Source organism: Ptychodera flava, chromosome 14 (assembly GCF_041260155.1).
Source record: "Ptychodera flava strain L36383 chromosome 14, AS_Pfla_20210202, whole genome shotgun sequence".
Lineage (NCBI taxonomy): Eukaryota > Metazoa > Hemichordata > Enteropneusta > Ptychoderidae > Ptychodera > Ptychodera flava.
In genome coordinates, this window is record NC_091941.1 from 2,558,094 (window position 1) to 2,573,511 (window position 15,418).

Here is a 15,418-nt window from a genome sequence, read left to right on the forward strand (position 1 = left end):
TTGGTTGACGTTTCTGCTCTTTGATCTAATATACTGCACTTTACAATTGTCAATTGTACCTTATTTTTGCCATTCCATCAATGATTACAGGCAATGTAGTTTTGCACGTGAAAGGATAAATTTAACACTCTCGAAACACTTTTGGCATTGGAAGAAGAGCCCCTTGCAATGATTTTGAACACCTTATGATTAATCCAGTTTGCTTCACAATAAAAGTAACTGTAAGTTTGCTTCACAATTAAAGTGACCATTGCTGTAACTTTTGATTTCTTCACTATTTTTATATTTAAAATCAACTTAAGTATCTTGTTCCACTCTCTCTAAAGCATGTTGAGATACCTAGTATTCAGCTTGTCAACTCAACCTGTACATGTGTGGACTGCATTGCTTATGTTGACGAGTGAATTCTGATCTTGACAAGAATTCAAATGTAAACAATAATGCTGGATTTTAAATGCACAGACACTGTGTTGACAAACCGAATAGTAAACACAACATGCACTATGGAGTAGAACCAGAACATGACACATCAGAAAACAAAATTGGTGTAAAAATAATCAAAGATTACAGCTACTGTCCGTTTCAATTCATTTTCTTTACTTACATGTATAATGATAATCTTTCATTGGATCATTTTCTAATAACATTGGATTCTTATTCATTACCATATTTAATGCAGTCTGCAAAACAAACAAAATGTAACGATGAATTCTCAACAATGTTTAAATATGAAGAGAAAAAATTACATAAATGAAAATATACAGAGCATCAAAGCATTGCAGAGATACAGATATTGTCTTCGGAAGAGTCCGCGGTAGATTATCTACAGAAATTGAAGAACAATGTGGGCTATGATGATAATGGCTATGGCATCAGCTAGCCTCCTGCTAGCTGTATTTAGTAGATCATACCACAAAAGAAAGTTGTAATGCATATGTAAATGATGAGTTTTGGCTCTTCATGAAGTTTAGATGAATTCACTGAAGTCACGTTTTTGAGGAATAATGGGTGAACAAAAAGCTAATCTACAATTCCTCATTCCAGATTTTATCTAGAGGAGACTTGAAGTAGTTTGGAGTTCAAAATTATGATATTTTGTTAAAGCTATGCCTTGCAATGGTTTTAAAAATCAGCAGTCATTCACGCTGACTGACTACAAATTTTAATCTTTTGACAGCAGCTATAGAACTTATTGACTGCAAGTTTTAATCTTTTGACAGCAGCTATGGAAAATATCTGAGTGAAAGAAATACCAGACACACACATTTCCCATCCCTCTTCTGACTTCAAAACAAGGTGCTATAAAGAGACTTGGCAAAATTTTTGAAATCACTTTAATCTGCATAGAACAATTTAGCCTTTTCCACGAAGTAAATTTATGCAATTTTCTGGGTCAAAAGCTATATCCTTTGTTACCTATAAGACAATGACTGTTGTATTGCTCACCTATAGTCTATCTACAAAACATGAAAACAATTATATGACATGTAACGTATCAAAATACATGGGATATCCCAGAATTCTTTCTGGTTTGAATCATCAAGGATCAATTCATTCTTAGACCACGGCAAAGACAGAGCACTTTAACCATGGTGTACAAATAAATGTATCTAGAGCAGTTTTATATCATACCATACAAATTATGCAAAGTACTGACTTTTTGAGAGGAAATGGATATAATGAAAGGAACTGAAGAGACACAATGTTGAAATTGTTTCAACAGACTCAGTTGGTCATAGCTTGAACTTCATAGGTACCAGATTTCCTGCACACAATAACACTTGATTTAAATGCAATTTTCATGCATTTTTTCAACTCTGCATTCAACTAAACCCTTAATTTATTACTTATAATCATGAAATGTTAACTGTATGCACACACATTTAAGAACATTAAAATGACAAAAGTTTTTGATAGACTAACCCTACGATGTGGTGCATAAAAATCACAGAATAGTCATGCCATGTGGGCAGAAAAATGAAAGTTCAACCCTTCATATGTAAATTATACACAAAGCTATTTTTAGTCAGACGATATTTGTCATCTGAAAACACATTTGCCAGTTCTAAATATAAAATTCTGACCAACTAATTTTACTAAAGAGTGACTTTTTGTTGTCATTCTCATTGTTCAGTGTCATTTAAAACTATTATCAAAGCATTTTAATTATAGCATCACTTTCACAGTGACTGCTGTGTAACATTTCTGGTCAAAGTAACCAAGTGTCTGAAAAGGTGTTTCCTTTGTTATCTATAAATACATTAAATTCTGATCATTTAGTATCCATAAATACATTAAATTCTGATCATTTGAGTTTCTGCAATAGGCCACTAATATATGGTGGTAATACTGACAAACGGACAAAAAAATCAGTTTCTTGACTAATTATCATGAGAAAATCTTTGTACTGTATTGCATTTGATGACTGTAGTTTAGTGATAGACAGGATGGTTATTCTTATTACCATAATATTTCCTTTGCATCTGTGGAGGCAATGCACAGCATATTCTGAGTTTGATGCTCCACCAGGTATTGCAGCTGAACAGGCAAAGTCAAGAAAACTCTCAACTGAAAAAAACCAGACAAAGCGAAATATTTGGTGGATTGGTCAATGTCAGCTGAGAGTCAAGTCCTTTGTGTTTTATATGTACTTCAATATTTGTGAGTCAGCTTGCAATGAATGCAACAATTTGTACAGCCATGCCAAGCAAGAATTCACAAATGAGAGTGAATATGAATGGGTGAATGGTTCTAAAACACCAACTGTTGTGCTCTTGCATCAATGATTTGTGTAACTCTCTGGTTCAGCAGTACTTTTCATGAAAAACCTGGTTAAGTCACTTTGAGAAATGACAAATGTGTGCTTTACGAGACCATGTAACAGAAAATTATGGAAATAACTGAAGTCCTACAATAATGTCCTGGAGTAATGTGAAGAAATGAGCACGTTCAAGCCCCACTAGCTGTATCTTTTAGCATCATTTTATGATTTTACTTTCAAACTAAAATAAGTTTGTGAGAATGTACTAATTTATGTGTGTGTATACACTTATTTGCCCTCTCGGACAGTATGTGCAATTTTGAACAAGATAAGGATTACACTGTGATTAAATGTGTGCCCACTCATGAAATCGCAGCCCCATGCAAAAAAGTAAAATCCATGGATACTTTGCATATCTGCACTGAAAACTTCACATACACTGCACAGAGTAGTCCAACATAATCCATAGGGGTGAATGTTTTCAACTGTGTAAAGTATATTCTGTTTCCTTTGTAACATTACCAAGTTTTGCAAATGACGGAAATCAAAATGACCATAGTGAGCTTTGAATTTATTTGTCAAATGTTTCACAAAGGAGTGGTTTCATAATGTAGTAAAAACCCATATCCCTTAAGAGGGTAGAATTCAGAGAAAACCAGTAGAGAATAGGAAGATATTTTGAGGTAAACAGATTTCAAGAGTTACAGCTTGTGGGGCTTTAAGTCATATAAAGGAACAATTTTTCTCTTTTGAAATATTCACCATGCCTAATAAATGTTGTTGTGGTTAATTTGGTTGCAGCACTCTTCTAAAATATAACTACTTGACATATGAACGCTGAAGAATCAATACCATATTACTTCCTGCACATTGCTTGAAAATATCATCTCTTTCAACAAGTTTATTTGATCAAAGAAAGTTGAGGACAGAGAAAAGCCAAAGTACATGTAAATTCAACATAAACTCTTTGAAGAAATATAACAGAAGTTTGTTTTTGACATACTTTCATCTTCCTCATAAAGTGAATCGGTATCAGGATGCCATACCAGTACTTCTCTTTCCTTGTCTTTCCACAGATCATCCCTGTTAGCTGAAAAGTTAAACAACAGTAATCATTTTTTAAGTATCCAAAGTTTGTGAGTTTGAATATTCTGGTAACTCCTTTTTGTCAGACCTAGGCTCTCTCACCACCACTATCTTCGCCCTATAAATTTACTTCCACTTTGCCAACGACTTTCTGGATGCCTACACAAACAGACATCTGCAACACTGATATTCATATAAGGAAAATGAACAGGGAAACTATCAAAATAGTTGCAAAAATACTGTAGCAGTTTCTGTCAGTAAATGACAGACAATGAGATCACACGGTAACATGCAGCGATGCGACATAAAAAGACCGACACAAAATAATATTTTCCTCCATGGACAGCAAACTGTGTTACATTGCTTCTAAAAATCTGCATATGGAATACCCTGGAGTCTGGCAAAAATATCAGATGTGGTTGATACATGTAAGAATTTCCTTACATCTAAACTAACACACCCTTGTCACAGATCTTCTCATTTTATTGCAACAAAAGTCAAACTTCAAGTCTTCACAGTAAATGTTAATACTGCTAATACAGCTGATGACATAGCATGAGGACAAAGATCAAAAGTACTTTACTTCTTACAGAAAGAGATTGATATATCATGTGATTTAATACCAGCATTTCATTGATAGAAATTTGATGCCATTTTCTTCAATAACCAACCACGATAAATCCTGTTTGCCAAGTTCAACACTGTTGAACACACCCTTCTGCTGAAGACATCTCAAGCTCAAAAAACTGTTACAACACTGATAAAACTGCAAATGTTTAAAAACAAACATCCAAAGTACTTATGGGAATTGGATAGACATTACATCAAAGCTAACTGAGCTTGTAAGAAGTAATGATCCACAAAATCATCAAATATTGGGCATATGTTCAACAAAATTTGACTTGACAGTTATCAACAGCCGTCCCTGAGAGAGACAGTGGGCTGCAGATACCATGGTGATGTATCTTTGATTTCTTGTAGACTGCAAAAACCATCTGAAAGTATACTCTTTGGATCAACACAGACATCAGTAAGGAAATTCCAGAGCCAGGACATCATATAATATCTATGCTGGCAAAAGATGGCCTTACCTCTGAAGGGCGGAATCTGTGCTTGGTATTCTTCACCAACATTGATTTTCCTAAATAGGAGAGAAAAAAATGCGTACATCAAGAAATCAATGTTAATATTATCAGTTTGGTGGCAAATGACGATGTCTCCTGAATAAATGTGTTTCAAAAATTCCATTTTTTTCACAGCAAATTTCTAAAGTCTGACAGATGTCACTAACAGAGTGATACTCACGGTTCAACATAGAGCACCTCGCTGTCTTCAACACCTCCAACAGAACCTGCAAGACATTGTCAGATAGTTTAAGCAGCGGTTTCAACCAAGAATTGATTGAGCTATGGATTGTAAGAAGAGAAAAACTCAACTCAATATGGATTTGTGCAGAGTAACAACTTGGCAGTCAATTCATGCATTGATCTTCTGATGCGTAGCTTGTTACATATCCAAGAGAGTTCAGGTGGGTATGTTTCTTGATTATATTTCATTATTGACCAACAAACCATGTACAATCAATAGATTGACTTACTCTGCCTGTGTAACTGTAGCATACTTGGTGTCTTCGGAGTAAGCGGCGGTATGATGGCTGACCTTGGTGTGGGCAGATTTCCAGAATTGCTGTTGGCAAGTGTGAAGTACAGTCCTGAGCCAGTACGGATGGGACTGAGCATCGGAGGTGGGGTATAAGGAGGCGGCGTCATTCCTTTGGAACTCTTGTTAAAGTCCCTGGGTGATCTCATCTGGCTTTGATAGATATGAGGGCTGCCTGCCATGCCTGTGTGTACATATGACGGGATAATGATTGGCTCTGGACGATGGCGTTTCTTGGTTGGGCTGGATGGCAACCTTGCCGGGTTTCGGAACAGATCCCCTTGAGGTTTGGGAGGCACAGCCAACTTACCAGCATTGTTGTTATGGTTTTGCACATTCTTTTTATCTTTCTCTCCTTCCCTAGAGTCCGTCTCTATATCCAAATTAGATCTGGCATGTGACTCTGTCTGAGTCTCTGTTTTGAAAAATATATTTTGTGGACTACTCTGAATTCTCGTTTCTTTAGTTTGTTCCTGTCTCTCTGCTATAATTTTAGTCAGAGTGGGAGGCTCATCAGCCACTGAAACACTGACAGTCTTTTGACCAAAGGCAGGATTGTTATTATTATTGTTGTTACTTGGAATGTTTTCTACCGCCATTGGTGACTCTGATTTGATAGGTACAGCGGGTAGATTTGGAGTCAGATTCGGAGTTGGATTCAGGTCACTTTTTATTAACCTCCTCAGAGCCTCTGATGTTGATGTACTTACAGGCATATTACTGCTAGTTTGAAACTGTGGAGGTTTCGATATGGATAAATTATAAGGAAATGAAGTCGGTGAGACAAACTGATGATGTCCTGTAATGCTTCCTGCAGTAGAAAATGGTGGATCTTGAAACTGTGACAGCTGCTCTGTTTGTTGTGCTTGCTGCTGCCTCTGTCTTTCAACTTGCAACTGCAGTTGCCGCTGTTGCTCCAATTGTTGTTGTAATTGTTGCTGGCGCTGTTGTTGTTCAAAATGTTGTTTGAGCTGTTGTGCATGGTGGTGCTGCTGCAGTATATTCTGCTGCTGTTGCTGCAGATTATGGTGATGTTGCTGTTGTTGCTGCTGCTGCTGCCGTTGCTGCTCTATTTGTTGCAATTGTTTGTGTTGCTCAATTTGAAGCTGTTGTTGTCTCTGTTGTTCCAGCTGCTGCTGTTGGCGTTTAAATTCTTCTAACTGCTGTTCTCTGTGCAGTTGTTGCTGTTGTTGTTGCTGTTGTTCATGTTGTTGCCTCTGTAGTTCAAATTGCTGTTGTTGTTCCTGTTGCAGCTGTTGCTGTTGTTGTTGTTGCTGCAGTTGCTGCTGCTGTTGTTGATGAGACTCTACATCAATATCACATTTGTACTCTCTCTTAATCTCCTGCGGCTGAAGTTGTTGGCTGTGTTGCTGATTCATTTGAGTCACAAACTCTGTTGGATGCTGTTGCTGTGCAACCAGTTGCTGCTGGTGGTGATGTTGTTGTTGTTGTTGTTGCTGTGACTGTAGCTGCTGAGGCTGCTGAAGTTGCTGCGGCTGTTGCTGCTGCTGCGGTGGCTGCTGGTGCTGTTGCTGTGGCAACTGATGCTGCTGCTGAGGCAGCTGATGCTGTTGGTGTTGAATCTGCTGCGGCGACGGATGCTGTTGAGGCTGCGGCTGTTGCTGATCTTTTTGCTGTTGTGGCTTTTGTTGTTGCGGCAACTGTTCAGGTTCTTTTTGTCTGAAATCAGGAGGTTTATTTCTGTCATAACCACCATGTAATCGCATGTGTCCATTCAAGGCTGGAACACTCTTGAATGTCTTCTTGCACACTGAGCATTCAACACTTTTTTTATCTTCTTCCCTGCACAGAAAATGTTCACGACAACTTTAATTAGCAAATAGGGTACCTGATATGCCGTGTAAAACTGACAATGTACCTGTGATGGGTAGTCCAACAACAGACAAATGTGAAAGAAAGGATGTAGGAATTTCCAGTCACATAGATAAATCTAGCTTTTTTCCTAAGTTTTCAGTAGAGGAACAAAAAACGTCTCTTAACCCTTTCACCACAATGGTTTGGTCCAATCCCTTTGTTTACAATGGCAAAGATGGACTTCTGCATAGGGAAATGGGGTGAAAAGGTTTTGATACTTCACAACTGTGGAGTAATGCTAATTTCACCTGGTTTCAGAGCACAAAACAAGTTCACAAAATTTACACTTCTTTTCCACACAATGAACACTTCTTTTTTTGATAGGAAGTAATGGGTTAAACCTGGAATTCAAATGAATCACGGTACAAACAAAACCATGTGCACAAACACAAACAGAACACGCATTTGTACACGTTTGTATTGTCATCACATGAATCTGAAGAACACCATACATCCTTTTTACTCCGGAGTAAAACCATTTACCAAGATTTTCAATAGAAAAAAGGTTCCCTGACAGTTTCACAGCAACATACATTCTGTAAAGCTGACATGACAAAGACAATTGGTACACTCGTTAAAAGACATCGTCACTTCAACAGTAGAATTGTTACATCGTTAGTGAGTTTCTAAATCTCACTATTACCTATATAAGACTTACAAAGCGGCAAATGATTCATAATTAGTTGTAAGGCAAACTTTGACAGGGTTGTTATAATATTTCCAACAAAGATTCCCTTTACATACTCAAATTCTAAAGAAGAGCATCACTGTATTCTAATGTTTAAAACAAATATTGATTAATATTTCATATTAATTAACCTTTCTCTAATGCAGCAGCTGTCATCTTCATGAACAATTTAGTGGGTTAGATGCCAGCAACCATGTTTATTTTACCTGACCTATTGTTTGTTTGTTTTTTGCAGTTGAAGATCTAAACCTGGTCAGGACAATTTTGATTAATCTGTTGCAAAACTCAAGTCTTCTTGGTAAATTGGAAACATTGAGCCCACTACAGCTGACATATCTTAAGTTTAACATCTTCAAAGGAGCTTAGAAATGATTATGATACAAACACTGCGCCATGTGTTAAAAAGAAAAAAGAATGAGATTTAAAGTTTTGACAGAGTACATGAAATACTGATCACACATCCACTTCTAGACAAATCAAAAACTACAATGTGAACTTGGAATCAGGAAAAAATGTCCTACCTGTGAGGCATGTCAAATCTGCCAAATCCTTGAGGTCCAATGCCAGGAGGATATAGACTCACTGGAAATCCACTGTTTTTCCCAATTTCCTGCTCATCACTCCTGCTGCTTTCTTGGCTCTCATCCTGGTCAAATCCACCTGTTATGTAGGCATCCATGCGATACATCTCAGATTTGACATCACTGTCAGATGGTTTATCAGTCTGTTGTCCCTGTGCAGCCATTGCAAAGTAATGGAGTGCCGCACTGCTTGATGATGTCTCTTCCATTTTGTTGGCTTCATTTGAAAAACTGTGATTCAAGTTTGAAAAGTCTGTGGCAAGTCCTACAGGGCCAGTTTGATTATTTCTGGCTGGTGATATCATATTAGGATTAACTGCATGCTGGGATTCCATATGACGACGGAGTGATCTTGCATCGCAGTAACTTTTCTCACATCCTGGCTGTGAGCATGCGTACGGTTTCTGTGTACGATGCGTTAACATATGACCAGATCTACAGTGGAGAAATTAACACATTGGAACAAACTGTTACAGTAATGGCATTTGAATACATTGAGAATGCATACATTTTGGACTTTAAAGGCAATTATCAAATTAACTAGCTGTAACATGCCAAATTAACTTATGCAATCAGTATATCATTCATTGCATTGTCACCTTACAAACCGAACCGCTTCCCTTACCGTCAACACAAAATCAACGAGGCATAATAACACGAGCTGATCATAGTTTCACATGGCCATAACCAAGGTCACAGCTTTCTCTTTCAAAAGCTACAGACTAGCACAACTTGTGAATCTTGAAACAAACAGAATAACTGTTAACAACTGTTACATGTAAAGTTTACAATGTTGATGAATCAAAAAGATCTGGTTGATCACTTTACAGCTATGATACAAACTCAACTCAGTACTAATCTTAACACCACTGAGCACTTTTGTGTATTGACACAGCCTACCCATACAATGGCGGTTGCATGAACGAGCAATTGACACTTTATACTCACAAATGGTCTTGTCTCTTGAATCCTTTGCCACATAATTGGCAGACGTGTTTCCTTTCATCACTGTGAATTAATTTATGCTTAGCGAGTGCACTGGAACTGCTGAACACTTTAGCACATTCGGGGCAAGCCAGCGACCTGGGTCCACTCTGTCCACTCCTCGGCCTACCCTTTTTGGGCTTTGGTTTTGATTCGCTGGGGTTGTTGATGTCCTTGTCAACGGGTGTCGGCGTTACAGACGTCCTTGAGGTCACACTGACCCCTGAAACAAATAACACCTTCATTTATAATGACAGTTTCCAAAACATCAAACACTGAAACATTATGGACAGTATTCAGGACCAAAATTGACAGACCAGATAGTATAATTTCTCTATTGTGAGCACTGTCAGTACTAAGCTTTTCTAGATGTAAATGTTTTGACACTCTCTAAGTTTTGTTTTGAAAATGGAAGTTCTGTGTAATGTGTCATGAAAAGAAGTCCTTTTGCAAAAATGAAGCATTTCTAATATACAGGAGTTTCCATTCCATGATGTTGACTGAGATTTAGTGGTTTGCATTGCAATAAATAAATATGTAAATTGTATAAAGAAGGCCATGCTAAGCTGATTTTATAAAATATTTTAATTATGTCATTTTTGTCGTCATTTTCATGTTAAAATATCAGGAAAAACAATTAACATTAAAAAAAAATAGCATCAAGTTGACTCCATTTTTAAGTCATAATTTCACTGTAAAATCACACACTGTGAAGGGCAAAGGTCATGACCTATTGACAGAATATTTGAAAAGCAACTATTGCCTCATTACTTTTCATTTATGTACTGGGCTTAGGACTTTCATGTAATTCTCAATGTACAAGCTGTCACGCTGTGCAACAATGGTCTTTCTCTTTGCATGGGAAACAAATAATAGGGGCACAATGGGCTAAGTGGTGCCACAAATCATGTGCCTCAGATTTTACTATGAAAACAATTCCAATTGCAGTTTCAATTACAAGAAATTCATTTGACATTTGACAAATATTATGATCCATTTCCTTACGCGTTAGCTTGAGGTGAAATGCAGCTCTCATATTTCAAGGAAGGATGAACACTTGCCACATATTGACGATTTGAAAGCTTGCATGAAAATTTAGAGACTTTGGAACTGGTTGATCACATGACTATAAACAACTACATGTACCTTGCAACGCAAGGAGCCCACTATACTACTTGAGGTACTCTTTTAACACAGCTATGATTATGCAAATCTTTCAGAAATTTCAACTACTTTACTCTAATGCTGACACCTTTTGATGTTCAATATATTTCTCAATAATGCAATGTCTGTTTGATGCACATGTTTTATATTTTGACTGTCTTGCTGCCTAGAACACAATGATACTGTGACTGGGTTGCTGTCTTGACTGAACACACTGATACTGTGACTGGGTTTAATTGTCTTAAATGAACACAATGATACTGTGACTGGGTTGCTCTCTTGACTGAACACACTGATACTGTGACTGGGTTGCTGTCTTGACTGAACACACTGATACTGTGACTGGGTTGCTGTCTTGGCTGAACACACTGATACCGTGACTGGGTTGCTGCCGGGGTCGCTGCCTTAACTGAACACACTGATGATTCACAGTCAGTATGTCCGATTGGACTACATTTGCTGTTTATGTGCTCTTTTTTGTTGTTGTTTTTTTGTTAATTACAGGGTTTTTGCTGAGGTTGGGGAACATTACGAAATAATTCAGGAACCCTGGTAAAATTTCTGCTGTCCCTTCATCTGATTGCATTGATGATAATATACCTATAGGCATACCCAAGTAAAATGACTGGAGAACCCTGGTACATTTACCATTATACAGTAACTCTCAATTCTGAAAAAACACCATATGTTAGTCTTATAACAATTAGACTGTAAATTTTTTTCTTGTTATCCTCTTTCAGGATTGTTGGCAGATAACAATGCCAAATATGCTGTAAATTGACAGTCAAACCAGGGACACAATAGGCACAAGTACCAATGAGGTGTATTGGTATCACAAATGAGCATGAAGTGATGCTTTAATAGCAGTTATCTGGTAAATTCGTTTTTTACATTGGCATTTTGCTGCATTAGTTAGAAAAGGCAATAGCACTACCTAGATGAAAAGCTGCAAGAACTTTGTATCAGTTAGAGACACATGAATAACTGCAGGGAAAACACTAATTGTCTGATTCACTTCTCCAGACATTACCATCATACTGATAATACTTTGGATATCTGGGGTACACGTCTTCAAGCCGTGAGCAAAAACATCATTGTAACAAGGAGGATAGCAATCACCACTTTAAGATGTGATCAAAACTATCCTTGTTATCGTGGTAGTTGGGATGGGAAAAGCGGGTGGAAAAGAGAAACATATCAAGAACACTGGAATCATTGAACCATGGAATATACCACGTAGAGAACATCATTTCTGGACATTTTCACAGATCTACCGGGTACTTACGTCTTTGCCTGCAATGTATTTTTTTAAGTATCGTGAACATATTCGTACAAAATTATCTTCTTTTGACTGGAGTTAACATTATGCATTATTGATATTAAATTTATTTATTCAAAATATCTTTCTGTTCATGTTAATGAGAGAGAAATAATATTACATCAGTTTACAGCAATAACATACACTTTATCTATTATTTTCCTAACAATAACTTCTACAAACTCATCATTTCATTTGGTGTAGGAAATTTGACGAGTGTTTTACAACTACATCATTTACATGTGACTGGAGACTGATAACCTTCAAATTTCAGTAGCTTTGTTTTGGGATTACACATCTAAAGTGTTCACAATGAGGTGCAAGGTTCTGAACACTAATTTGGCAAATAAAATCTCATCACATAAAAAGATAAATTTTTGTTGATCTAAGCAATTTCCAGTGTCAAAAACTTAAATAAAATGTCAAAATGGTTCATGATACCATAGGAGATCCTGCATTATTTAAAAGTCCAAGACGTCATTTCTCATTTTGTGGTATTTGTTTATTGCAATATGTTTTATGTTTTACGATCTGTTCGTTATGAGTATTGATGGAACTGATGATAAATGTATGTATTTTTACAGGTCTGTTTATGGACATATTGCACAACTACACAATATGTTGCTGTCACACAGTGTCAGGCAGAACAAAACGTACGTGACAGAAAGCTGGGCAGAACTGAAGAATACTGGGTCCAAACAGAACAATCTTCTAAAATCCATGTAATCTGAGGGGGTTCTGATTTTAATAACAATAGGAAGACCCCAATGTAAATGTGACTGTTTTCACTGAGAAGGTATTGCATTCTTCAGTTACATGTACACTGAAACATGTACACAGACAACTGACCTGGCCATAGTTCGATGTGCTCGATTGGTCACTGAAAATGGAAAGATGGCAGAGTTTCCTATCGTATCAAAGCAAAATTAGAACAAAAAGAAATCAAGACTTCCTTTTCATTTCTTGTGTAGATTTACCAAAACACAAGCATACACATACATTTTTGTATGCATATTAATATATTGTCACCAACAAGGTACACACAAATGGCAGCACAGACCATTTAAACCCTGAAGAACATTGATTTTTGGACAACATAGGTATGTTCTGTATATTAGTCTACTGTTGCAGCATGAAGGTTGTACAATGACAATATGATGCTCTAACATATGAGGTACTGCAGGTACCGCTTGGCTGACTGAATATCTGTAGTCTTGATGATGAATATGCAGTACTGTGAAATTGATAGCCTCATTAAAGCATATGGCAACTGAGCAAGCTCACCGCCTAACTAACAACAGAACAACCATGGCCAGATTGATCTATGGGACAGAAACATGTGAAATGGACTGTGTCAAATCACAGTCCCTCCAGACTGTGGTCAAATATATTGCCATATGTCTTACCCTGACTTTCAGATTGGAAAAAGTGTATGTGTGTATATTTCACTTGGTGTACTGTTTTCATGAAACTGATGTCCTGTCCGATGGCATCCGGCTGCAATGGTGAAAATCCCATGCTCTGTGTTAAATGCTTTGTGAATCGGCAGGATAAGTCTTGGTCAAAGCTGTTGTAGGCGTTTTTGAAGAGAACATAACCAAGTATGCAACAACAGCGAGGGAATATTGACATTTGGACAGGGCATCTCATCTGCACCGAGATCTAATACCAGTATTATTTTAGAGACAAACTGGTGACAATGACTAGTTTGCATCCTTTTAATATATATTTAGTACAATGTAATTCAGACCACACTCTCTAGGTTGCCCTGACATCTGCCGGTAACTGTTATGTAACACATGTAAGTGGTGTCATTCAGCATGAACTTGGATAAGAACTCAGTCATATTGTTTTTTAAGTCAAAGCAAAGTTGTGTCACAGATCTCAAATTTAAAACTAATCAAGGATAATGAAGTGTTATTGTGTGTCATTGTTCTTTAAATACAAAGTGTACAAGTAATTTTACATGTACATGGAAATTTACATATGTACATGGAAATTTAACACAGACGAGCCATTTAATTTTATTATGCTCTCATTATCAGCTAAAAGCAAAGAACTCATGTACAACAAATTTTGAGAAAGACTTCAGGTTCATTCCCTAACCTTTTCCATTTTTAGATAGGGTATACTGAACTTTTGATTAGTGCCAAATTATGTTAAAACAATCCCAAACTCTAATCCTACACCCTTCACAGTTGGATTTGATGTGCTCCATAGCAGAAAAATCCTTCAATTGATTAGCTTTAAGTAAAGCTTTCACCACCTTGAGGTCAAAAGAGATTTTCAAAAATATCCATCTTGAGGAAAAAAACAGGAGAAACGGTGTCAGCTTTTAATATTCTATCTTTGAAAGTTATAGGGGAATACTACGCAGTGTTTCAAACATGAAGCCCTACAAATTCGTAAAGTGATGCCTACTTTTCACACATTGACAGATGTATCTGAACCTTTGTGAAACCAATTGGCTTCACCACCTGAAAACAGCAGAGTAAGGATTTATCTTGTAAATTATTATTTGTTGTAATGAGAAGCATTGCACAGTGACATGGAAGTAGACCACTGTTCCTTGGTTGTGTAAAACAAAGTCCCATACAAACTTATCCTTCGATTTCAAGGATTCAGGCAGGTTTGATCTTCCAATAGCCCTGGTTATTAGCAGAAACGTTCAAACTGCTTGATGGGATACCACAGATTCAATGTTTCACCTTACTGTAAAACTTCAAAATGTTACGATGAAACCATAACGGCTTTTATATCACTTCACATTACGATGGTATCTCTGTCCCTTCTATGAACTACAACCTGATATACTGTTGTAGTTTTATAATTATTACAACTGCCAGTACTGTATATGATTTGTGTTTATTGACACAGTTACTGCATATGATTTCTGTTTACCTACACAGTTAATAACAGAAAATGCTATGGCACTATATTGCACGGTGGTGATGTTATTACTGATGTCTGAAATATCATGGTAGGGATGTGATAAAGGCATGCACCTGTTGACCGTACATTACAGCTTTAGATATACCGTACACTATTTTAAATGCTTCATTTGTCATGGTCATTTCTGCATTTGTCCTCAAAAATATACCATACAACTGTTACTACTGGGGATGCTACTTCAATCAATATGTCAATCACACATCTCTGCCCATGCTCCACCCTAACCCAAACCAAAAATCACGATGATGTTTGGGATAGGCACATAACAAATAGGTTTGTACACCGACAGAGTAAATAGGTTGGATGGCAGGGAGGATGAGGATGATGTGACCACACTGTGTTTACCCTCA

The 15,418-nt window shown here is 37.0% G+C and overlaps 1 protein-coding gene across 4 annotated transcripts in view; it reads right to left on the reverse strand.

Annotated features, from left to right (window-relative positions):
- The window catches only part of LOC139148947 (transcriptional-regulating factor 1-like), a 62,173-nt gene that overhangs the window by 16,883 nt on the left and 29,872 nt on the right, over nucleotides 1-15,418 (reverse strand). For 3 of the 4 annotated variants that reach the window (XR_011556045.1, XM_070720416.1, XM_070720418.1), the window contains 8 exons: nucleotides 9,599-9,857; nucleotides 8,591-9,085; nucleotides 5,445-7,309; nucleotides 5,153-5,198; nucleotides 4,939-4,988; nucleotides 3,765-3,851; nucleotides 2,465-2,568; nucleotides 605-680 (listed from right to left, as the gene is read on the reverse strand). Coding sequence is in view for 3 of the 4 variants with exons in the window: in XM_070720416.1 (XP_070576517.1) it covers nucleotides 605-680; nucleotides 2,465-2,568; nucleotides 3,765-3,851; nucleotides 4,939-4,988; nucleotides 5,153-5,198; nucleotides 5,445-7,309; nucleotides 8,591-9,085; nucleotides 9,599-9,857 (2,982 nt within the window). In the remaining variant the exon portion in view is untranslated. The remainder of the gene's footprint in view (nucleotides 1-604; nucleotides 681-2,464; nucleotides 2,569-3,764; nucleotides 3,852-4,938; nucleotides 4,989-5,152; nucleotides 5,199-5,444; nucleotides 7,310-8,590; nucleotides 9,086-9,598; nucleotides 9,858-15,418) is intronic. The other variant, XM_070720417.1, reaches the window with a different exon arrangement.